The following is a 26,777-nucleotide window of genomic DNA, read 5'->3' as shown; positions in this document are numbered from 1 at the left end:
ACGACTACAAGCTATCAGAAAAGGCTATTTATTGCACATTAGTGTGTAGCCTACAACAATTAAACAATTTATTTAAACAAAAAACAACTTTTTAAAAGTGCAGGCAGTCAAATAGGTACAATATGTGAAAAAATAAGCTTTTAAATCACAATAAGTGCTGGAGAAATCAGCGTTTAGGGGAAAACAGTTAAGTACAGCAAGAAAATACTTTAAGTGGAGCATGTCCAACAGCTCTGGGTTTGACATAGCTTTGTATGTTAGGCAGAGATCGCCCCTGAGTAGGTGATATGCGACGGAGTAAAGCTGGAGTTTTTTGAGATGGTCTGCGTAGGGCATCTGTTTGAGACCAATAATTTATTTACTTATTTTATTTTACATTTGTTTACCAGAATAGTCCGACTGGATACATGTCCATTTTCAGTGGAGGCCCAGGGAGAAAAGCTCCAATTACACAAATTACAAAGATAATATTTAAAAAAATATAAAAAAGTATAAAAACAACATTTACAACAAAGAATAAAAAACAAAGTGAGTATGTACAATGGTTCATGGTGTTCCCTAATAGGGATACACAATTTACATGGTCAGACCCAATTAAAGGCAGGAGACATTAGATAGCATACAGAGCTTGGTGAAATAGTTACCTGTTTTGATATTTAAAGATTCTCCTTTCAGTATTTAACTTAATCAGGATTGGTACATGGGCAGAGCCAGTTCATTCTGAGATACTGTTTGAGGTTGGCAAACGGATTCACCAGCAGCATTATTAGCTTTGTGGGTTTGGACGAGTAGTTTGTCGGCTGATCGCAGGGATTTCAAGTTGCTATAGGGCTTAATGATATTTATGAGTGAGCGGGTATCCTCAAGGTGGTACAATCCCACAGGTAATCCTCCTTTGAGGTATTTCTGTGGCCTTTCCAGTTGTTGTAGATGCCTTGTGAGGTACATACCAAAAGGGATGTTGTATTCTATAATGGGTCTAATGAGTGATGAGTAGAGGGGAACAATGACCTCTTTTTTTCCTGGATGAGAAACCTTTTATGATGAGGTGTGCCACGTAGAAGGATTTCCTGACTACTGTGGCGATGTGATTATCAAAGGAGAGACTACTGTCCACCTGTGTCCCAAGGTCTCTTAACACATTTTTGGTGTTAAGTACACTACCGCCTATGTGGTAGTTCATGGGTACAGAGTTTTTACCAAAGGGGATGACAATGCACGTTTTGGCATTGAGCTTGAGGCCATGCCTCTGACACCAGGCACCTGTCTCAGTGAGGCCCTTTTGTAGGATGTCCACATCGTTAGGAGTTTCAATTATGACTCCTAGTTTGCAGTCATCTGCAAACTTTGTTAGCCAAAGACCTTCTGTATTGAATTATAGTATTGTACTCACTTTGTATGCTAGAGTAGTTCTAAATGTGAAGCTGGAGGTCCCAGAAACCTTTGAAGATGTTACTATTGATTTTTCAGTCGAAGAATGGAAGATGGTGAGTAATCACTAAAAAGAGCTGCACAGGGAGGTGATGCTGCAGAACTATGAACACATGGTGTCAGTAGGTAAAAGGATGATTTGTGCTACCCAAGAAGTGGAACTGTAGACATGAAGTACAAGCACATGGTGCCAGTAGGTAAGGAAATGCATGTCACAGCTAAGCAGAGAGGTAATAGTGCAAAACTATGATCACATGGGGACAATCACAGCTATGCAGAGAGGTAATAGTGCAAAACTATGATCACATGGGGACATCAGGTGATTTCCACCATTCTGACCAGTCATTAAGATACTGTCTTGGTAATAGTGCATATTCTAAATTCCTTGGAGGACATTCCTTGGAGGACAGTCATTTTCTGTCTGCCAAGCAGCTCGTACAGATGCTTCTCCAAAAACAACATGATTATAATAAGATAATCCTAAGGTTAGCAATAGTTTAGAGGATTCCTCCTGTTCCATGTGTAAATAAACGTGTGGTGTGTTACACATATGAAATGCTATCCCTTGTTATGGAAGCTAATATGTCTTTTATTCATGGCAAGAGATGTAGTATTGAATGTTTCCCTTCTTTAATAATGGTCTTGATGTCTTTAAACATCTGTCATTACGCCTGTTATAACCGGAGATCATGTGGTCTTGGCCTACTCACATTACTCTGCTTTAGACAGGCACCAACATTTTCCAGCCTTCTCAATTCCAGCTCCACCTTATTTCTATGTAGACAATGTACCACCTTGGCCGCTTGACACTTTGCTCTAACCTTACTGTTTAATTCACTTTCTGACTCCATGTCCATTTCCTTGGCAAAAAACGTGCTTGGCATCTGCCAAGAGTATTGGCAGCTTGTGGCTTCTCATCACAAACAAGCAGACTATGCCATTTATCTGTACTCCACAACCACATGAATTTTACCTTCACGAGGCGTCTTCTTCTTCTTCAGATACATGTTTAGCACAGATGCCTCTTGTAAGGGTACGTGAAAATAATATTTTGTATAGTTTTGCAGAGAAATCAGATTTTGCAACTGCTAAATCTAGTTCCATTTTAAACTTTATCTCACAATTTTTCTGATGACTCAGATGATTTTTCTGTTATTATTAACTATACTATATAATCGTAAGCCATTACATCATATATTATATGTTTCCATTTCATGTTTGCACTAAAATGAAAATGGTTATCTTCTTTTATCATTAGGCATCCTGGGTTTACTGTACAACTTATTTCTGCCACGTTTTCACTGGCGCTGTCGTTCAACATGACCCATATTTTGAATGCATGCTTCAATTCTGTTGCATAAACCAGCAGTTCTAGCCTTGTATTGTATATTGCCACAATGAAAGCATACTTGTCTTTTAGAAACTGGCAAATGTTATAATTATGCAATCCATCGTGTATTTTACATATATATGTCAAGTGTTTCATAGAAAATGTTGACTTCAATGTCCAAATGTCAAGCATTGTTTAGAAACCAATCCCATTTCATATTACCATATTACATGCCACATGAAATGCACTTTGTAATGCATCTGTTACTTGACGTAGAGAAGTGATTCTGTGTTAAAGACAATGTAATTGGTCCCCCTCTATATAAATCAAATCTGTGGGTTACATTTAGTGGTCATGCCTAGAATACACCAATGAACCTAAAACACACATGTATGCCTTTTCAACCAAGCATCTATATTTTTGTTTTTTTGAGTTCTACACAATATATTCAGTCTGTTGTCACCACCTTCGATAAAGTTGAAAACAAGCACTAGTTAAAAAAGTAAATAAATAAAATGAATCTGTTGTGTGGACACAAAACAAATCATTAAATTCAGAGTAATAGCCATGTCTGATTTTTCAGAAATGCACTATTATCAAGACATGTGAGAAGATGCCCTGGAGTGAAGCATGTGTAACTCAAAAGGCAGAGATGAAGTACAGAAGGAAACGAGCCTGTGGAAGTGAGAAATAGAAACGAGCTGTCAGGATTCAAACTGAAATGAATGTCTATGAAGGTATTTAATGCAAATAAGATTACAAGAGAACACCTCAGCAGGAAACACAACCTTAATATGTCTCTGAATGACTTCAGAAGTCACACCATGTGACAGCAGTTGAATAACAATGACCCAGAGTGTTTTCAATACATGGGAGAGGCATTGTAAGGAAATGTTAGTGATTCAATCTGAAAGGCAGCTGCAGACATTGGGACTCCTATGTAAATGAATGTGCTTGATGTTTGAGACAGAGACAATGGCAGAACATCTTTGACAAAAGCTAATGGGTTGGCAGTTCCAGTTCTGTAACAGCTAGGCATGACCCTCCACGGCTGTCCTAGTTATGCTGTCTGATGACTTCTGATACATATAACTTTAAAAGAAATAAAGAAATCATGTATTTTGTTCAGATTCTGATTTAAAACACAAATATTATTTATTTATTTATTTTATTTACATTTGAATGATAACCGGGGAGTGTCAGACTGGGCCAGAGGCCCATTTTCAGCAGAGACCCAGGGAGAAAAGCTCCAAGGAAGATTGCATAATTAATACATTTGTACATATGGCAATTACAATAGGAGTTCAAACGCAAGTTCCTTGACATTGTATTTAAAAGCATATAATAATGGTGGGTGGTACAATAATGCTAGTCATACAGACAAAAAAAAAAAAAATATATATATATATATATATATATATATATATATATATATATATATATATATATATATTTTTTTTTTCTTTTCAGGATAAAAATATCACACTCTGAAGCTAAGAAGGCTCAGTTGCCAAGAAATATTGACAATGGGTGGTGGAGAGAAGGACGTTGGACAGTAAGGGGTTACATTAGTTACCCTGGTGGAGAAATACTTCATCATTTCATCTGCGAAATATGTGGCTATGTACTTAGACCATCATTCAGCATATACAAAGCCATGTCTGACCCAGCTCTGTTAGAAATGCTACATCTATAGAAATCCCAATCCCTCCACACCACACGCTCAAGAGACCTCAATCTCATTACCACAATCAACAGAACATGCTGGAGGGACAGGTTCATAACCCAGAGACTGCCCATGCTATGAAATAGACTTACCATACATGTCAAGCAGAGCACCTCGCTGGCCCTCTGGCCCTCTTCATCTTCTTGATGAGTGGATGGGAAATAGAAAATTCACCCCGGGGATCACTCCAGTGACTCTACTTGACAGAGGCACTGGGAACTAAGGTTGGGTGGCACGATGCCAGAGTAATCCTATGGGTTAAGCTTGTAAAGGCTCCAGGGCCATTAGCCTAGTACATACCTATAACCTATGAACATGTCATATACATTAACAACTGTATCTTTAAAAATCATATGCACACATAAGCCATACGAATGCACTCTCGTACCTTTTCTAGCTCTACTGTCTCTGTCCCACTACCAACCTACCCTACCCTCTACACAAACTCCCCTGAGGTTACACTCATACCTTTTCCACATCTATTCCTACTATCCCATCTGTCACAACCTAGCCTTCTCTACTCATACTATCCTACACCTTCACCAGTATAATCTGTTACCATATTTCATGACCTCAACAATATTAATAATCGTTATGATAATCATCTGTTATGTAAATAATGCAGCACCTTCCTGTTAGCAGGCTTACCATATAATTTATGCTTGAACACTATGACTTTATTTATTGTCATTTGTTAACCGGGTTGGTCCAACTGAGCCAAATCCCCGTTTTCAGTGGAGACTCGAGGAGAAAAGCTCCAGTTACAATTACAGTCATTCAAGACAAAAATGTACATCACGAATAGCATATAACAAGAATTTATACAGGAAAGTGAAGTTAACTACAAGTTTCTGTGTATGTCTATACAGTAACAACAAGATAGTCTGGATGCAAAAGATTATTTACAAGAAACTGGGTGTTGGTATGTAGTAGTATTAGCAGTAGGGGAGGAGAAAGAACGGAGTAAAGAGAAAGATATGAGAGAAGAATTTAAATTTAGGAGGAGGAGGAGACTAGCTAGAATCAGGTTGGAGCTTGACAGGGATAGGACCAGGTGTAATATGGGTGGAATCATCAGCATATTGTAAGAGAGTTAATATGTCAGTTGAGTTTTTAGTATGACAAACTAATGTGTAGTTTTTCAAAATTTGTGTTCGTTAGGACTTTAGAATGTCTGTTAAGTTCTCATTCTGACAAACAAATGTGTTTTCATATTCATGCCTGAATGTTATAACTTTATTAGGTCTATCTACATTTTACTTCTGTTAATCTTATGTATCTGGAGCTTTTCTCCCCAGGCCTTCACTGAAAATGGGTACCTCATGATCCTGTCAGACTCTCCCACAAAACAAATGCCAGATAAATCAATAAATAAGTTTCAAAAACACTGAAACACGGACTGTGCTGGATATGAATTGTCATACAGCAAATGAAAGGAATGCACATAGGTTCATAGGTTCATAGGTTCATAGATGTGTACTAGGCTAATGGCCCTGGAGTCTTTACAAGCCTAGCCCATAGAAGTGCCCTGGCATAATGCCACCCGACATTAGTTCCCACAGCCTCTATCAAGTAGAGCCACTGAAGTGATTCCTGGGGTGAACTTTCTATTACCCATCCACTCATCAAGATTTCTGTTGAAGAGGGACAGCGAGGTGCTCTGCTTGACATGTATGGGAAGTCTATTCCAGAGCATGGGCAGTCTCTGGGTGAGGAACCTGTCCCTCCAGCATGTTCTGTTGATTGTGGCAATGAAGTTGAGGTCTCTGGTGCATGTGGTGCAGATTGATTGGGATTTCTTTAGATGTAGCATTTCTAATAGAGCTGGGTCAGACATGGCTTTGTAAATCAAGCAGAGATCACCTCTAAGTAGGCAATATGAGATAGAGAATAGCTGGAGTCTTTTGAGTCTGTCCATGTAGGATATGTGTTTAATCGTTAGGATCCTCTTCATGAGGTACTTCTGTGGCCTCTCCAGCTGTTGCAGGTATCTAGTGAGGTACATGCCAAATGGGGCATTATTCTCGATGATTGGTCTAATGATGGAAGAGTGGAGAGAGACGATTACCTCTTTCTTGGATGCAAAACCCCTGGTAATGAGATGTGCCACATAGAAGGGCTTTCTGACCACAGTGGCAATATGGTGGTCAAAGGAGAGGTTGCTGTCAACCTGCATCCCCAGATCTCTTGTAACACCTTCAGTGTTCAGAGGGCTCCCATCGATGTGGTAATTAGTAGGAACTGAGTTTTTACCAAAGGGGATGATGACGCATTTTTTGGCATTAAGCTTAAGGCCATGGTTTCTACACCAGTCATTGGTCTCAGTGAGGCGTTTGTGTAGGATATCTGCTTCACTTGGGGAGTTAATAATGGCTCCCAGGTTGCAGTCCTCTGCGAACTTGGTCAGCCAGAGTCTCTTTCTGTTATCCTGGACTTCTGAGAAGTAGATGCCAAACAGGAGAGGACCCAGGACCGATCCCTGTGGGACTCCACTTGTGACTGGTCAGCAGTCTGACTTGGAGTCTGCTACTTTCACACCGTGTGTTCTATCTGTGAGCCAATTTGCAACCTACCTAGTGATATAGGGGTTGATGTCTAGTTTGGTGAGTTTATCAATAATTCCCGAGTGAGAAATGGTATCAAAGGCCTTGGCCAGATCGAGGTAGGCTGTATGCACCGCCTTACCTTCATCCACAGCCATGGTGACTGAGTCAAAGAAGTCAATCAGGTTGAGCAGGCATGATCTACCTTTCAAAAAGCCAAATTGCATGGGGTCTTGAGTTTGGAGCTTTCCTATATCTGTTAATCGGGCCTGTGATGATGCACTCCATTGCTTTACATATCAGACTCATCAGGCTAATGGGATGACAATTCCTAGCATCTGTTGTTGTTCCCCCTTTATGGAGAGGGATGACTGTAGCAGTGCGCCAGTCAGTAGGGACAAAGCCTGAAGTGAGGCTGTGACTGAACAGGGCAACATAGATGTGGTGCCAGTTCACTTTGTAATTCATGTAGAACACAGCCAGGGATATTATTGGGTTCCATGGTAGCTGTATTCTTGGCCTTGGACAATGCAGCTTTAACCTGTGCTGCAGTAATGTTGGGTGCCTGGCATTCTTCTGGTACTGTGATTGGTCCTTTAGGAGAGCAGAGAGGGGTAAAGTTGGCACTGAATCTGTCGGCCAGTATGCCTGGCTGATGGTAATAGTTCAAAAAGATGGTGGCTTGGATATATCCGTTGGCTCAGTATAGGAGGTACCATTGTGCAGTAACTCAGAGCAAATCTGGGTATTGCTACAGAGGTTCTTGATATAGCTATAGAAGGCTTTGTGATTGCTTTTAGTGTCTGCCACAATTCTGTCTTCATAGCTGGCTTTAGAGGATTTGAAGAGGGATCTCAACTTTTTGTTGAGGCTAATAAGGAAGTTTTTCCAGTCTTGGGACTTCACCTTCTTCTGCAACAGTTTCTTCCTTCTGTTGTAGAGTTTATTAATGGTAGGGGACCACCAGATTGGCTTCCTTTTTTTGGAGGAGAGCATCTTGGTTCTGCTGGGTATGGCTAGTTCCATGCATTTATGTACATGTTCGTACAGTGCATTGGTGTATGATTCAGCAGTCGTGCAGCTGTTTCCATTAGCATGGGTGCCGTAAAGTTAGCCATCTGTTTTTAGAAGTCCAAAGTCAGCTTTGGAGAAGTTTTTCAAGGTGGTTAACTTTGCAGGGCATGTGGGTGAGATGTGGATTTCCAGGGTGATTAGTTTATGGTCGGATCTGACCAGGGAGGGATTGACTATTGGTGAAGAGCAACAGTCGCCCATGTTAGTAATAACCAGATCAAGGATGTCGCTTCCTTTAGTGGGAGTCAAAATGAGCTGGTCCAGGACACTGGAAATGATGAATTTCAAGAAATGTTGGGCCAGTGTATTGGTGCTTGACATATCATATGTGGATGCCTTAAATGCCCTATCACTGTAGTTGATCCCCTGCAGAATGTTGATGGGTGATCTGTGTCTGTCATATTAATACATCCCCCAGATCCTGCTCTGATGGAACAGATTCACATTTATAAAAGAAATAGTATCAGAACTACTGGATATAAAGACAAACCTTGCTTGGAACATAAACTGGATATGTTGGAGGGACAGGCATGTGTCTCAGACAGCACCCCCTTCTCTGAAACAGGCTTCCCATCCATGTGAATCTCAAAAGAGGAAGAAAAATGAACCCTTTAATTTTGATGGTTATAATGATTCAGAAACACAGAGGGTGATTGTTTGCAAATATGACTGTTTGTGCTTTAGAATGATGTAATTGTCTGATATGGATACTAATAAGGATTCAGATTCATGACCTGCAAAAATAACTTATTCTCAATAGAATTACACAATGTGATGAAAAATGTCTGTAAAAGTCAATGAATTTCCCAAAAGGTGGTAGGAATGAAGTTAAGCATGGAGCTAGATATAATTTGCAAATTCTTAGAGTGAGAAATGTGGACAAAGCCATAAATAGAAATGTGACAAAAGGCCCAAAAATGGGCCATTTTTTAAATTTTGTTTTTACAAACTTAGAAAGTTGATTGAATAACAGGTTTTAGATTAGTATGGATGTTCTGAAAGGTATGAAGTCTGAAACTCACGTCTACCATTTTTTTCTAATCATAAGTTCATAGGTCGGTACTAGGATATCGGCCCACGGGCCTAAGTAAGGCTAGCCAACAAGGTTCCCTGGCTTATGCAACCCAAGAAAGTTATATTCCTGTGCCACTGTCGAGCAGAGACACAGAAGTGATCACCGGGGTGTATTTCCTATTTCCCATCCACTCATCAAGATTTTTCTTGAAGAGTGCTAATGAAGAACTTCGCTTGACGTATGTGGGTAGCTTATTCCAGAGTATGGGAAGTCTCTGGGACAGGAATCTATCCCTCCAGCATGTCCTGTTTATTGTGGTGACAAGATTTATGTCCCTAGAGTGTGTAGCTCAGAGAGATTGGGATTTCTTTATGTGTAGCATGTCCAACAGCTCTGGGTTTAATATAGCCTTATATGTTAGGCAGAGATCACCTTGGAGTAGGCGATATGGTACGGAGTAAAGCTGGAGTTTTTTGAGACAGTCAGTGTGGGGCATCTGTTTGAGGCCAGTAATCCTTTTTGTGAGTTACTTCTGTGGCCTTTCCAGCTGCTGCAGATGTCTTGAGAGGTACATTCCAAAAGGGGCTTTGTACTCTATAATGGGTCTAATGAGTGACGAGTAGAGGGGAACAATGACGAGAGATCTGTCCACCTGGGTCCCAAGGTCTCTTATCACACATTCGGTGTTAAGTAGATTGCTGCTTATGTGGTAGTTCATGGGTACAGCCTTTTTACCAAAGGGGGTGACAATGCACTTTTTGGCATTGAGCTTGAGGCCATAGCTCTGACACCAGGCATCTGTCTCAGTGAGGCCCTTCTGTAGGATGTCCACATCATTTGGGGACTTGACTATGGCTCCTAGTTTGCAGTCATCTGCGAACTTCGTTAGCCAGAGGCCTTCTGTGTTAGCCTGTACTTCAGAGAAGTAAATACCAAACAGGAGAGGACCCAGGACTGAACCCTGTGGTACTCCACTTGTCACTGGTTTGAAGTCAGATTTGGAGTCTTCAACTTTTACAGTGTGGGTTCTGTCAATGAGCCAGTTGGCAACCCATCTTGTGAGGTAGGGATTTATACCTAGTTTAGTGAGCTTAGCTATAATTCCAGAATGGGGGATGGTGTTGACAGCTTTGGTGAGGTTAAGATAGGCTGTGTGAACCACCTTACCATCATGTACGGCTTTGGTGACTGCCTCAAAGAAGTCAATCAGGTTCAGGAGGTATGGTCTGCCTTTCACAAACCCAAACTGGGTGAGGTCCAGAGTTTGGAGATTACCAATGTCTTTGTTTATGAGTTCCATGATGATACGTTCCATGGCCTTGCAGACCAGGCTTGTCAGGCTAATAGGGTGATAGTTCCCGGCATCACTCCCCCTATATGGAGTGGGACAACTGTTGCTGTGTGCCATTCAGTGGGCACAAAGCCTGATATGCAGCTATGATTGAACATGATGCTTAGGTGGGGAGCCAGTTCATTCTGAAGTTTGTGTAAAAGACAGCCTGGGATGTTGTCCGGTTCCATGGATGCTGTGTTTTTGACTTTAGAGAGTGCAGCTTTTACCTGCATAGTTGTGATTACAGGGACTCTGCATTCTTCCTGTATAGATATGGGCCCTTTGGGGGGGTGAGAGGGGGGTAAAGTTAGCACTGAACCTCTCTGCCAGGATATTGGCAATATCAGTTGGTTTTGTCATTTTTGTGCCATTGTGCTGTAACTCAGAACAGATCTGGGTGTTGCCATTGAGATTCTTGACATAGATATAGAATGCTTTTAGAATCAGTGGCGATTTTGTTTTTGTAGCTAGCTTTGGAGGATCTTATAAGGGATGTAAACACCTACATATTGTGCTACCTTTGTCTAAATTGCATTCTAATGACAATTTATAACTGCATGAATTTATATAAGTATTTTGACCTCTGTATTAAGTAAACTTTTGTAATTCTTATTGCTTACTGGAGCTTTTCTCCCCGGGCCTCCACTGAAAATGGGCACATTCTGGCCAAGTGGACTTCCCCGGTTATCAAACTGAAAATAAAATAAATAAATAAAAAATCTCAGCTTCTTACTGAGGCTGACAAGGGAGCTCCTCCACTCATGGGATTTTACTCTCTTTTGCAACAGTTTCTTCCTTCTATTGTAGAGTTTGTTTATGGCAGGTGACCACCAGATTGGCTTTCTTTTCTTTGGAGGATAGCGTCTTGGTTCTGTTAGGGATAGCACGATCCAGGCACTCGTGTAAGTGCTTATAGAGTGCATTTGTGTAGGATTCAGCAGTCGTAACTGTATTGTCCATCTGCATGGGTGTCATGAAGTTTCCCACTCCTGTCTTAAAAAGCATGAAGTTGGCTTTGGAGAAATTTTTTACTGTGGTTTCCTTAATGGGGGTGGGGGCAGGATGTGGATATCAAGGGTGATTAGCTTATGGTTGGATCGGACCAACGAGGAGTTGACTTCAGGTTTGGAACACCGGTCACTCATGTTGGTAATGACTAGGTCTAAGATATTGTTGCCCCTGGTGGGGGTGTGGATAAGTTGATCCAGGGCACTGGAATTTATGAATTCCAGAAAGCATTGAGCAAAGGAGTTGGTACACGAGTAGTTTTCCCAGTTAATGGTGGGGTAGTTGAAATCGCCCATTATTAGGATGTTTAGTTGAAACCTAATATTTTCCAGTATATCAAGTAAAGAGGAGTGAGAATCCTGGGGCATGGTGGTGGATCTGTAGCAACCTACAATTTAGACTGCAGTTTTACCCAGAGTTAGTTGCACTTTGATAACCTTAGATGGATTATGCTGAGCAACTAGCCTGGAGGTGTGGATATCCTTAATGAATATGGACACACCTATGTTTGCCAGAAAACCACAATTTTATGAAAAATTGACCATAAATACATGTAAAAAATCTGGACATTCTGCACAAATCTGTAGATTTGAGAGGTATGTAATGTATATGTTTGTATTCATATATATATATATATATAAGAAAGCACATTACTGTAAAAGCTAAGTAAAAGGCACAACAGCGAATGTACATTTTGGGACAGCTGAGGAAGTTCAACCTCCCACAGGAACTGGTGATTCAGTTCTATACAGCAGTCATTGAGTCTGTTCTCAGCTCATCCATAAGAGTGTGGTTTGGATCTCTGCCTAAAGAAGATCATCACCGACCCTTCCCATCCAAGCCACCATCTTTCTGAACTATTACCATCAGCCAGGCATTATAGATTAATATGCACCAAAACAGCAGGTATAAGAACAGTTTTTCCCACAGGCCAAGTTCAGAAATGGTTAACTCAGCTTATTAGGCTGGGGTATTCTTTTCCCCAAGCCTCCAAGGATTGTTTACATGTTGTTAATACTTGTTTCTTTCAGAGTTTATTTCAGTATTTCTTGCACTGAGATGCACTTTGCTTCTTGTGTGTTTATTTATTTATTTATAGTTTGCTTGCCAGGATAGTCCATTGGGCCATGAGGAGCTCATGTTCAATGGAGTCCTGGGAAGAAAAGCTCCAGAAAATTACAAATTACAGATTTAACATAAGAGTAAGTTATTAGAGAAATGTAATGTGCACAAATGAAGCAAAATTAAATAAATATAAAAACACATATTAGTAGAGTGCACATATTAGTACAATGCAATAAGAGTAATATTTACAAACAGTCAAAGTTTTTAACAGTTTAACATATTAGCACAATGCAATAACAGAAACAGTCTAAATTCTTTTAACAGTTATGCTAATTCATGCAGTTAATTTCTAGGCTACTGAATTGTACCATTCTAGGAGTTATGCTAATTCCTAGAGTTTATTAGGGGTACAAAACAATGGGAGGCTATTGTGAATTATATGTTATAGAGAGTAGCTATAGGTAGGGAGATGATGTGGGGTGGGAGCAGGAGCATTCCCATAGTGAAGTTAGGTGTGTGTGAAATAAGGTTTTGAATGAAGAGAGGCTGCTGGTGGTGTGGATGAGAGGTGGGAGGAAATTCCAATGGCGTGCTAGAGAGGACATTAGATGTTTGCCTGGTCTACGGGCAGATTTATGCAGTTCAATTAGATTTTGGGAATTAAATCTCAAAAGTCTATTTGGTTGGTGCATTTTAAAGGTGGTGGAAAGGGAGGGACAGAGAGAGGGGGTGAAAATAAGTTTGTGTGGTTGGACAAGTTGAATACAGAGGAGGTAATTGGACAGCTCAAGCCCATTCAGTTGGTGTAGGGCAATGCAGTGATGGGAAGTGGATTTATGGCCGGTTGCAAATTTTGTTATTTTATTATAGCAAGTGAAGAGTTCAGTCTTGAGGGAGGATTGCAGGTTAGTAAGTACAGAGGCACTGTATAGGAGGGATGGGATAAAGTAAGTGTTGGCGAGGGTGACCCTAGTGGAGGGAGAGATGTAATGGTTGTGGCGTTAAAGCATGCCTATTTTTTGTGGGGTCTTTTTATATTTACTTGTAGATGATTATCAAACTTTAGCTGGTCATTGATCAGGACTCCTAGTAGTTTAGCATTAGAGACTATTTCAAGAGGAGTATTATTTTAACTGGTGACTGAGAATGAGGTTTTATCAAGGGTGCTGGCTTTGGAAGCAGTAAATATCATGAGTTTAGTTTTAGTAGCATTGAGTACTAGATGGTTGTCCATCATCCATTGCTCAGTGGAGGAGAAGGCATCTTGGGTGAATTTAACTAGGGCTGGTATAGAAGAGGCAGAGCAGATTATTGTTGAATCATCGTCATATTGGACAAGGTTGGCATCTGGGATGGCTTGGTAAAAATCGTTTATGAATATATTGAATAGAAGGGGGCCTAAAATTGAACCCTGGGGGACACCTGTGGGAGTATTGAGAAAAGGGGAGGTGGCTGTTTTGTCTCGTTCTTAATAGTCGCATGTTTGTCGTTTTGTCTTGTTCGTAATAGTTGTATGTATGTCATTTATGTAATTCCTACTTGGAGAGTCATTGATATCAGAGTCAGATTCTTTGTATGTGTGCACACTTGGCCAATAAATATGATTCTAATTCTGATTCTAAACCTTTTACTATTTACCAAGTGACATAAACCAAATAGCAGTTATAAACATTATTTATAAATTAACAAAAAAGTGCAGCTTAATAGTGAATAAAGAATAGTGTGTTAAGACCATAAATAAAACTATTACTTCCCTCTGGACAACATTAAGTAACATATCACTCCAGATATACTTGCTAAGGAATGGTAGAATTCTGCTATTGGCAACGTTTCTACTTGCACAGCTCTCTCTAACTCTGTATTTGCTCCTTCTCAATAACTAAAGGACAGATTATCATTGAAACCACTACAGACATTGCCTTTATTATTTTCATGAGGAAGATATTTTCTTCTGAAACGTTAGTATTATTATTATTATTCTTTAAGGGACACACCTCCCCTCTCAGCAGGGTAGCAGGGAGGTGTCAGTCCAGCTTTGTTCCACAGTTTTCTGTTACACCACATACTTCATGCAAACAAGCATACTGACACACACACACACATACACACGCACACACGCACACACACACACACACACACACACACACACACACACACACACACACACACACACACACACACACACACACACACACACACACACACACACAGACCTACCTCTCTGCACAGCAGGAAGGTGTCAGTCCAGCTTGATACTGTCAAAATCAGGAAATTACAGAAAGAAAAATAGAATTAGTGTCCAATAGTCTCTTTCATCTAGCACATCAAGCCCTGGAACTATTACACTGACAGCACATTTTATTTTTATTTATTTCTTTTATTTATTTTACATTTGTTAACCGGGATAGTCCAACTGGATACATGTCCATTTTCAGTGGAGGCCCGGGGAGAAAATCTCCAAAGAAACATTTATGCAAAATATACAAACAAATATACTAACGTGTTTCTACTATATATAACAAGATCATATTAATGAGCAAACATTAAGTCATTGGCAAGAACATTTTAAAAAGATCAAAACATATACAAACAATATTAAGGTATGTTAACTATGTAGTCACTTCATGCATCTGAAAGGGGTATTGATAAGACTGAAGTCCTATCAAGAGACTATGTGTGTAAGGCAAGTGGAATGGGACTGAAGTTCATCTGGTGTGGAGCAGGGACATAAGCATTTGTTGTTAAGACGGCTTTTGATAGACATTTTAAATTTGGTTAGAGAAGATTCCAGGGTAATGGATGAAGGCAGGGAGTTCCAAATTTTGGATATGTAAGATGAGTAGAGGGAGTCACCGGCATGGTTGTGGGATCTAGTAACTGTTAACAGTACTTTATCCGTGGAGCAGAGTTGCATAGGACAGGAATACTGCTGAATTAAGTTGCTTAAAGACAGCATTTTATTTGGGTGGGAGAGCAGCTTATGAGTGATGATAAGTTGATTATAGATTAGTAAATTTGGCAGTTCAAGCCAGCCCAGTTGTTTTAGGTTATGACAGCGATGGGTTATAAAAGAGGTGTTATTAGCAAATCTGGCTATTTGATTATAGCAGGTAGTCAGTTTGCTGGTTTCTGTTTTGGATAGATTGGTTATGATTGGGGATGCATAAAGTGATGTTGAGAGGAGGTGAGTACGAGCAATTGTGGTCCTAGCAGTATGGGTCAGGAAAGACTTATGTTTGTAGAGACTACCTAGCTTTCTGCGAGTGTTTTTAATAGCTAGATTTATGTGGATATCAAATTTTAAGTTGTTATCAATGGTGACGCCTAGTAGTTTTGTGTGGGATTCAGTTGTGATGGGTGTACCATTTGCAGAGAGGATATTGAAAGTGGCGGTAAGGCTGGTATATTGTGAGGGGTGAAATAGCAGGAGCTTGGTCTTTTGGAGGTTAAGAATGAGGCCACTGCCAGTAAGCCAGTTTTCAACTGAGTGGAAATTATGTTGGGTTTTATTGTGTAGTTCTTCCAGTGTTGAGGCACTGCATGTTATAGTGGAATTGTCTGCGTATTGGATAAGGCTAGTGCTATTTGCAGCTGAGTGCAGGTTGTTTGTGAAAATTGAGAATAGCAAGGGACCCAGTATTGATCCCCGAGGTACCCCAAGTGTGACTGGTAAAAGTGGAGACAAGTTATTGTCCCACTGCACTGCTTGTTGCCTGCCCTTGAGATAATTTTTGAACCAGGAGACTGTTTGATTGTCTAAGCCCAGGTTTTTGAGGTGGCAGATGAGTTTATCATGACTAACCATATCAAAGGCTTTTGATAGGTCTAAGAAAAGGGCTGATGTAAGTTTACCCTTGTTTCTGTTATGGTTTAAGGTATCTGTGAATGCTAACAGAGCTGTGGTGGTACTATGACCTGAACGGAAACCATGTTGAGTTGGAGATATGAGTTTCTGATTTATAAGGTAGGACATAAGTTGATGGTGGATGCATTTTTCTAATATTTTAGCCAGTGGAGATAGAATAGTGATCGGTCGGTAGTTGGATATGTCATAGAAGTGCCACCTTTATGAAGAGGTATGATGTAGGCAGTTTTCCAAATCAGGGGCACTATGGCTTCAGTGATTGATCTATTGATTAGAATAGTAACTGGCACAGCTATTTCTGCTGCTGCCTGCTTTAGAAATTCATTGGGGTGGGAATCAGCTGCTAGTGTTGCGGTTTTCAGCTGGGAGAGTATTTTTTTATGTAGGATGTTGGGGTGGGTTGAAGCTTAAAAGTGGGTATGTAGTTAGTTGGAGAGTGAATCAGTGCACTGGTTGGGTATCTCCAAACCAACGCTGGCAGTGACCCACCCTTTGAATCACCATGTATCGACTTCTGTAATAAAGATTATTTTTTTTATTGCATAGCTTATTACTAAGGGCATGGTGTACAGATGTGGAGATGTGATCAGTCCACTGTATTTGGCACTTTTTAAGCCAGTATTTGAGTATAATGCTCCTGGTTGTGCCGTTAAAACACTTGCCCTAAAATGAAGGTGCACAGCTTGTTATTGCCGTAAACCATATTAAGTACCCTTACTGCCCCAAAGGGTGGCCCTGATTCTTATTCTCATACTTGTTGCTGGGGGTGAACCTCAGCCTTAGGACACATTGAGTGTTGGTATCCATCTGCAGACCTAATGCTCATCTGCAAGTGGAATGCTTGAATAAACATATGCTCACAAATAGAACATTTGGGAGTAAAGGACAGATTTGTAGCACATGCAGTTACTGCTGAAAATAATCTTATTCGTCTTCGGATAAAAGTAAGAACTACCGTTATTCCATTCGATTACAATTCTTGATGAATGGATCAAAAACTGCAAAATCCTCTCAGGAACGGTGACATTGTCCCACCTGGGACAATGTTTTGCCTGCTCTGAATTAGGAGAAGGGGTCATTACAAGAGATGCAAATCACTTCGTGAGATTTCTTGTCTAGGCTTCTGTAGATCCTTAGGGTCAACAGCCCACTGAGAAGCCAAGGAACTGTAAACGTTGAGAGTTCAGAGTAGCACATGCAACACGCTAGAGAAAACAGAAAAACATCCACTGCATTCAAAGAGTAGCACATACAATATGCTAGAGAAAACAGAAACACATCCACTGCGTTTGTTGTGCAGCTGTCAGGCTTACACCTTCATAGGTTCATAGGTAGGTACTAGGCTATCTGCCCGAGGGCCTTTATAAGCCTAGCGAGAGTGTGTCGGCTTTTTCCACTCAACTGATTAATTAACTGATCCTCTGTCAAGCAGAGCCAATGAAGTGATCCCAGGGGTGTATTTTCTGTTACCCATCCACTCATCAAGGCTTCTCTTGAAGAGTGTTAGTGAGGGGCTCTGCCTGATTTAATTTCAAATTTTGTTCCAAAGCATGGGGAGTCTCTGTGACAGGAATCTATCCCTCCAGCATGTTCTATTTATTGTTGTGGCGAGGTTTAGCTCACTAGAGTGTGTGGCTCGCAGTGACTTGGATTTCTTTAGGTGGAGCATGTCCATCAATTCTGAGTTGGACATGGCTTTGTACGTCAGGCAGAGATCACCTCTGACTAAGCGATATGCCACTGAGTACAGCTGGAGTTTTTTCAGTCGGGCTGCATAGGATATATGTCTGAGACCAGTAATCCTCTTGGTGAGGTACTTTTGTGGTGTTTCCAGCTGTTGGAGGTGTCTTGTGAGGTACATCCCAAATGGGGCATTGTACTCTATCATGGGTCTAATGGGTGACTAGTAGAGGGACACTATAACCTCTTTATTTCTAGATGTGAACCCTTTAGTAATTAGATGGGCCACATAGAAGGATTTCCTAACTACTTTGGCAATATGATTGTCAAAGGAGAGATTACTATCTACCTGGGTCCCCAGATCTCTTATTACCTCTTCTGTATTAAGGGGGCTGCCACCTATGTGGTAATTCGTGGGTGTTTTGTTTTTCCCAAATGGGATGACTATGCATTTTTTGGCATTTAGCTTGAGGCCATGACTTTGACACTAGGTTTCCTTCTCAGTAAGGCCCTTTTGGAGGATGTCCGTGTCAGCCGGAGAGACAATTATGGCTCCCAGTTTGCAGTCATCGACGAACTTGGTTAGCCACAGTCCTCCTGTGTTTGCCTGTACTTCTGAGAAGTATATGCTGAACAGTAGGGGTCCCAGGACCGAGCCTTATGGCACACCACTTGTGACTGGTTTAGAGTCGGACCTGGAGCCCGCTATTCTTACCGTGTGAGTTCTGTCTGTAAGCCAGTTGGCAACCAATCTCATGACGTAGGGGTTTGTGTTTGGGCTGGTGGGTTTTTCTGTAATACCCAAGTGGGTAATTGTGTCAAAAGCATTGGCGAGGTCAAGGTAGGCTGTGTGAACCACCTTTCCCTTGTCTATGGCCTTGGTGACTGTCTCGAAGAAGTCAACTAGGTTTAGTAGGCATGATCTGCCCTTAACAAAGCCAAACTGGGTCGGGTCAAGTGTTTGGAGGTTTCCAATGTCTTTTTTAATGAGTTCCATGATGATGCGCTCCATAGCTTGCAGACCAGGCTAGTCAGGCTTATGGAGCGATAGTTACCATGGTCAGTTGTGGCCCCTCCTTTGTGGAGTGGAATAACCATTGCTGTGCGCCATTCTATGGGCACGTAGCCTGTGGAGAGGCTGAGGTTGAACAGTGTGTTTAGGTGGGGGGTTAGTTCGTTCTGTAGTTCATGCAAGACGCAGCCTGGGATACCATCTGGTCCCACTGACTCTGTGTTTTTGGCTTTTGAAAGGGCTGTGCATCTGTGATTTTTGGGACACTACACTTTTCCGGTATTCTTGTGGGCCCTTTTGGAGGTAAGAGGGGGGTGAAGTTTGCACTGAATCTATCTGCCAGGATGTTGGCAATATCAGTAGGTTCAGTATATTTTGTGCTATTTTGCACTAGTTCAGTGCATATCTGTGAGTTGTCATTTAGATTCCTAACACAGCTAAAGAAGGCTTTGTGGTTATCTTTTGATTCCTTGGCTGTTTTTCTTTTGAAGTTAGCCTTGGATGATTTCATGAGGGACCTCAGTTTCTTACTGATACTGATCAGGGATGTCTTTCCTTCTTGGGATTTGCTTTTTTTCTGAACTAGTTTCCTCCTTCTATTGTATAGCCTGTTTATTGCAGGGGACCACCAAACTGGTTACCTTCTCTTAGAGGAGTGAGTCTTGGTTTTGCTAGGGATGGCATGATCCATGCATCCTTGTAGGTGCTCATAGAGTGCATTTGTAAAGGTTTCTGCATCTTGGGCAGCATTATCCTTTAGTGTGGGGGCTGTGAAACTTACCACCTCTGTCTTAAATAAGGTGAAGTTTGCATTAGAAAAGTTTTTTACTGTGGTTTCCTTAGTTGGTGGTGGTGGTGGGGTGTGGACATCCAGAGTGATTAGTTTATGGTTTGATCTAACCAGCGACAGGTTGACCTACAGTGTGGAACACCTGTCGTCCATGTTGGTGATGACCAGGTCCAATATGTTTTCACCTCTGGTAGAGGAGTTTACCAGCTGATCCAGGGCGTTTGAGTTGATGAATTCCAGGAAGCGCCAGGCCTGGAAATTTGTACTCGAGTAGTTTTCCCAGTGAATGGTAGGGTAATTGAAATCGCCCAATATCAGGGTGTTTGGTAGGACCTTCATGTTTTCCAGTGTCTCCAGAAAGGTGGAGTGGTGGTCATGGGTCATGGAGGGTGATCTGTAGTAGGCCACAATTTGCATTGCAGATTTGCCCGATGTTAGTTGCACATGGATGATCTCAGAGGTATCATGCTGCACCACTAACCTGGAGGTGTAGGTATCCTTGATGAATATGGATGCACCCCTTCCTTTTGTGTTTCAGTCCGTGTTCTGTAGCCAAAACATGTGTTATGAGTTGTAGCCCGGTAGTGCTGGGGTGCTCTTTGGAGCCTTGAACCAGGTTTCAGTTACTGCACAGATGTCAACATTCTCCATACTGAGGAGTGCTTTGAGATTTAAACTCCTGGCATTTTGTAGCATAACCCTCAGTTTTTTGTTAATTGTGCTGTTTACGGAGGTGGGTTTGACTTTTGAGCCTTGCCTAAAAAAGGCACTATGGGGGCAGCAAAAGCCTTGGCCAGTATTCGAAAGCCTAGGGGTGACAGGTGCAAGCCATCTCTTGCGGAGCAACACGGCTTGTCGAGCATGTCGTCCCAGGCTGACAGACACTGGATCCCCAGAAGCTTAGCCCATTGTTGAAATAGATATTTTTTTCTTCATACTGAGGTATCATTCTTGGTGAGGGCAGGATGCTACTCAGGGTCAGGGTCATACCAGCCTGGGCTGCATGATCAGAGAGGTTTTCCATGTCTCTTTTCATGTAGTCCAGGGAGGTACTTCTCAGGTCATTCACACCAACATGAACAATGACAGAGTCATATTTGTACTTGTTCTGGAGTCACCTGAGTGCTTGTGTTATGTGGTGGATTCTGGCTCCCGACAGGCAGCTAACAGTAACCTTCTGCTTGTCCAGCCCAGTGAGTGGGATGTCAGTGTGCCTGACTGTAGAGTCACCTATTACTAGTGTGCTAAGTATGTTATTTCGCCTTAAGGGCTGTGATTGTGCGGCACACTGATTTTGTGTTTTATGTGTTGCCTGGTTTGTGACGGGAAGTGCAGGTTGTTTGGGTGTCTGCTTTGGAGGTCTCTGATGCATTTGCAGGTTTTTATTTAGAGCCTCCGAGTATGATTTTGTGTATTTATGTGTATTTTTTGCCAGTGCTGTTTTAGTTTATCTGTGTGTGGCTGGAGTTGTGCTGCAAGTGTTAACCTTCTCCTCTTGACTGTCTGTTCTAGTCTTGGGTGGAGACAGCTTAGCTTCCAGTTTGGCTGTATAATTCCATCTCTCGCATATGTTAGTGTTTTGTGGTTGGAGGAGAGGGTTGTCTGTGTACATGAGGCAGTTATAACATTGCCTCAGGATACCCAGATTCACGAGCTGGACTGGAGAGTGCACCTGAAGTTGCCCTTTGGTCATGCTTAAATAGTAGGGTGAGCTGCTTGGTCGCTTAGTTGGTGAGGGGTGAATAAAGAGCCTTGCCATGTTGGGCAATCAGTGTCAGGGTATATTAGTGCTTGCTATTAGGTCTGAGCAAGTGCTGGGCTGTAAGATGCTTTTTGAGTGCTTAGGTTGAGAGTTAGACTAGTTTCAGGAAAAACTGAAGAGGAGACTTAGTGGAACCGGGAATAATTTAACCGTAGCAAACCGGCACTGCCCAGTGCACAAAACCGTGCAAATGCGGCTTTTATAGTAGGGAAATGAAAGAGATAGAAATTAGCCCAAAATGGCCAATAAACTACTAAGGTCTGGGCTGGAACCACTCCTCCAGGGACGGATAGGTTGCTCAAAGCTCCCCTCTCTCACAGGTGAACAGAGAAACTTCCTTCTATCCAAGTAAGGTATGGGCAACTCCGAAACTAGTATCACAGCCCTGAATTCAGCACTAGTCTGAAAACTGAACTATACTAGCTCAGAAAGGCGGGAAACGAGGATTTTTTTTTGTTTGTTGTTTTTTTGAAAAGATAAGGCAAAAACAGTAAAAATACACTTAAATCAGCTTTAAACGACTACAAACGATCAGAAAAGGTTATCGCACTTTAGTGTGTAGCCTACAGCAGTTAAACAAATTATTTAAACAAAAAACATCTTTTTAAAAGAGCAGGCAGTCAAATAAGTACAATATGTGAAAAAAACAAACTTTTAAATCACAATAAATGCTGGAAAATCTGTGTTTAGGCAGAAATCAGTTAAGTACAGCAAGAAAGTACAGAAAACTGATACTTAATCACTCCAAAGTCTCTCTCCTAAGCTAGAAGGCTTGTATCAGTTTAAGGCTTTCTAGTGCTACCAGTAGGTTAGTTACAGAAAAGATGGGAAACAAGTGCAGATGTGGTCTTTTAAACCAGAAAGTTGAAAGAGACGGACAAACTGTCCAAATGGCCAATAAACTACAATTTCTAGGCCAAGAACCTCTCCTTTCGTGGTAGACAGGCGACCTAGTGCTTACCACTCCCACTGATAAGCTAGAAGGCTTTCCTCCAACACAGAAAGGCTTGCGGGGCTCAGAAGCTTACCAACAGTCCTGGATACAGCAACTCTGTTTCTGGACTAGGCTAGTTACAGGAAAGGTGAGAAACAAGCGCAAGTGCGGCTTTTAAACAAGAACATTGAAAGAGATGGAAAAAAACTGCCCAAACGGCCAATAGCTACAATTTCTGGGCCAGGAACCACTCCTCTTGTGGTAGATAGGCTACCTAATGCTTACCACTCCCACTGATAAGCTGGCAGAACATTGTCCCAGGCAGGACAGTGTGACTGCTCCTGAGAGGATTTTGCAGTTTTTGATCCATTCACCAAGAATTGTAATTGAATGGAATAACAGCAGTTCGTTGTTTTATCTGAACACAGAGCAGTACTTTTAGCCTTGTGTGGAATAAATGATGGCCACGGCATGCTAGAAATATGATTCAGTATTAATCCCCATGACAGCAACGAATGTAGGACAGACATGTTCTTAGTTCTGTTTTGCATCCTTTAGAATTATTAGCCATGGCGATTACCAAAAAATGAACAGTATTTTGGGCATGATTTAAAGTTCAGTTCAATAATTTTCTGTGGATATTACTAAAAGAACAACAGGAACAACAACAAAAGCAATGACTTTCACAGCAATGTTCATTTACCAATAATAAGCATGAAAGGCTACTGTCTGGGACTGTCTGTAACCCTCATGTACTTACAAAAACTAAAACCGGTTATGAGGAGCAATGGAAGTTATGATTCAAACACTAACTCCTGACTCCTGGACTGTTTCATGACCCTGTCTTTACTGTAGTGTAATCAGGGCAATTATGTTGCCTTGCACTGTGGCTAGCATAGTTTCTTGGTGATTTTTTTTGTGTTTGTTAGGTCAGTGACTCGTGACTTCTGCAAGCCACTAGTGTTTCAGATAAGAAGTTGCATATCATCTTAATTCCAATTGTAAAGGAGTCACTAGTTTCACTTGATGCTGTTTCTTAGTATTTTGGATTTCTGTTAACGTACCTACCCCCCATGCCATCAAATACAGCTGGTTGTACCACTTATTATTAAGGTCTTTGTATACTTCCATGCATTGTTGTTTACACAATGTGGTAAGCACAGTATAAAGGAACATGGGTTTGCAGTGTAGCTTGTTGGTTAGTGTAGTGGTCTACAAATAACATTTGTCCAGCAAATTTTACTACTTTAACTACCCTATGCTTGAAGTGGCTGAGTAAACAAGCCAGTTAACAACCCACTGAGTCTCCATAGCCACTCAAAACAGGTGCTTGTTTCTGATCAGCTTTGCTCACCTACAAGAAAAGTCAACTAAATTAATTTCTGTAAAATGCACTTTCTAAGTAACTAAGCCATTGAAGTTCATTAACACATGAAATAAGTTCTTCCTATACTTTGGGTCTGGACATACTTCAGCTTCATTGACATGAATGAAGTTTTGAATACTGAACAAAGCAATGAATATATGAGCAAGTTCAAGAACAACAGGCAGAAAAAAAGAAAAATTGTATTTATATATGCCTGTATGTATCTACTTAAAATAATTTAAATAACACAATTCAGCAAACTCTGGGATAGTTTAGGGAAACCGCAGGTGTGAACTGCAGTGTGTATATATTTGGTTGCAGCAGTGTGGTTTATTAACACAGTACTTTTACAAGAACACGTACATTTATCCCACAGTTTTCACACTACCTAATTACAGAATACTGTCTAGATAACATCAGATAGATTTGATAATTGCAACTTAAAGCTACTCAAAAATGGTACTGGAAAAGCAGGTTATGATTCAATATACACAGGATCATGGGAAGTTACTAGGCTAATGGCTCTAGGGCCCTTCAGGTTATGATTCAATATACACAGGATCATGGGAAGTTACTAGGCTAATGGCTCTAGGGCCCTTCAGGTTATGATTCAATATACACAGGATCATGGGAAGTTACTAGGCTAACGGCTCTAGGACCCTTCAGGTTATGATTCAATATACACAGGATCATGGGAAGTTACTAGGCTAATGGCTCTAGGGCCCTTCAGGTTATGATTCAATATACACAGGATCATGGGAAGTTACTAGGCTAATGGCTCTAGGGCCCTTCAGGTTATGATTCAATATACACAGGATCATGGGAAGTTACTAGGCTAATGGCTCTAGGGCCCTTCAGGTTATGATTCAATATACACAGGATCATGGGAAGTTACTAGGCTAATGGCTCTAGGGCCCTTCAGGTTATGATTCAATATACACAGGATCATGGGAAGTTACTAGGCTAATGGCTCTAGGGCCCTTCAGGTTATGATTTAATATAAACAGGATCATGGGAAGTTACTAGGCTAATGGCTCTAGGGCCCTTCAGGTTATGATTCAATATAAACAGGATCATGGGAAGTTACTAGGCTAATGGCTCTAGGGCCCTTCATGTTATGATTCAATATACACAGGTTCATGGGAAGTTACTAGGCTAATGGCTCTAGGGCCCTTCAGGTTATGATTCAATATATGCAGGATCATGGGAAGTTACTAGGCTAATGACTCTAGGGCCCTTCAGGTTATGATTCAGTATACACAGGATCATAGGAAGTTACTAGGCTATTGGCTCTAGGGCCCTTCAGATTATGATTCAATATACACAGGATCATGAGAAGTTACTAGGCTAATGGCTCTAGGGCCCTTACAAGCCTAGCCAAGTTTTCACCTTTATTTCATGATCAGCACCTATTGCCCCTGTCCAAGAGGGACACAGGTGGAACCCCAGGGGTGAATTTACGGTCACCCATCCAGTCCAGATTAAGCCGTGGTGGTGCAGTGGTAGCATTGTTGCCTCACAGCAAGAGGTTCTCCTCTTCGATTGTCAGCAGGAGCACCTTCTGTGTGGAGTCTGCATGTCCTCCCCACGGTTGAGTGGCATTCGAAAGACATGCGTAGAATGGGTGTGACTTTGTTGAAGGCTGGACATTGAGCTGGCACCTCGGCACCCATAAAAAAAATAGATCTACTGCCAATCATTAGCGGACCGGAGTTCCGCTGTGGCGACCCCTAACCAGGAAAAGCCAAAAGAAGAAGAACAACAACATCCAGTCATCCAGATTGCATTTGAAGAGGGCCAATAAGGTGCTCTGTTTGACATGAAGTGGAAGTCTGTTCCAAAGGTGTGATAACCTCTGGGACACAAATCTGTCCCTCCAGCAGGTTTTATTAACGTCACATACCAGGTTAAGGTCTTTAGAGCGAATAACCCATGTACTATTTGAATTTCGGATATGAAGCATTTCCAGTAACACAGGGTCAGAGATTGCCTTATATGCAAGACAGAGATCACCTCTGAGTATTCTGTATGAAGCAGAATAAAGTGACAATGATGTCAGATGATCCCCATAGTACATATGGTGGAGAACTTGAATTTTCCTTGTGAGGAACCTTTGTGGTTTCTCCAGTTGCTGCAGGTGCTTAGAAAGGTACATACCAAAAGGGGTGGTTTACTCAGTTATTGGCCTGATGAGGGAAGAGTACAGGGAGGTTATAACTTCTTTTTTCTGGAGGCAGTGCCCTTAGTTATTAGATGAGCAATATAGAATGCCCTTCTTACCACTGTGGAAACATGGTGGACAGAGGTAAGGTTGCTATCAACCTGTGTACCCAGGTGTGTCATCACTGAGTGTGTACTTAAGGTGCTGCTACTGATGTGGTAGTTAACAGGACTGGAGACATGGTGGTCAGAGGTGAGGTTGCTATCAACCTGTGTGCCCAGGTGTGTCACCACTGAGTGTGTACTTAAGGTGCTGCTACTGATGTGGTACTTAACAGGACTGGAGACATGGTGGTCAGAGGTAAGGTTGTATCAACCTGTGTGCCCAGGTGTGTCACCACTGAGTGTGTACTTAAGGTGCTGCTACTGATGTGGTAGTTAACAGGATCGGAGACATAGTGGTCAGAGGTAAGGTTGCTATCAACCTGTGTGCCCAGGTGTGTCACCACGGAGTGTGTACTTAAGGTGTTACTACTGATGTTGTAGTTAACAGGACTGGAGACATGGTGGTCAGAGGTAAGGTTGCTATCAACCTGTGTGCCCAGTTGTGTCACCACGGAGTGTGTACTTTAGGTGCTGCTACTGATGTGGTAGTTAACAGTACTGGAGACATGGTGGTCAGA

At 41.5% G+C, this 26,777-nt stretch overlaps 1 protein-coding gene across 2 annotated transcripts in view; it reads left to right on the top strand.

The window, feature by feature from the left end:
* The window catches only part of LOC122815119 (zinc finger protein OZF-like), a 178,488-nt gene that overhangs the window by 22,869 nt on the left and 128,842 nt on the right, over positions 1 to 26,777 (top strand). The window contains exon 2 of one of the 2 annotated variants that reach the window (XM_044087369.1): positions 3,345 to 3,498. The exons of the other annotated variant lie outside the window; for it this stretch is intronic. Coding sequence (XP_043943304.1) covers positions 3,487 to 3,498 — 12 coding nt within the window. The 5' untranslated portion in view covers positions 3,345 to 3,486. The remainder of the gene's footprint in view (positions 1 to 3,344; positions 3,499 to 26,777) is intronic. 2 annotated transcript variants of the gene reach the window in all.

The sequence above is a fragment of the Protopterus annectens genome, chromosome 11.part0 (assembly GCF_019279795.1).
Source record: "Protopterus annectens isolate FY-2018-M chromosome 11.part0, PAN1.0, whole genome shotgun sequence".
Lineage (NCBI taxonomy): Eukaryota > Metazoa > Chordata > Ceratodontiformes > Protopteridae > Protopterus > Protopterus annectens.
Note: the sequence above shows the minus strand (reverse complement) of the source record. Positions and strands in the feature narration are given on the sequence as shown.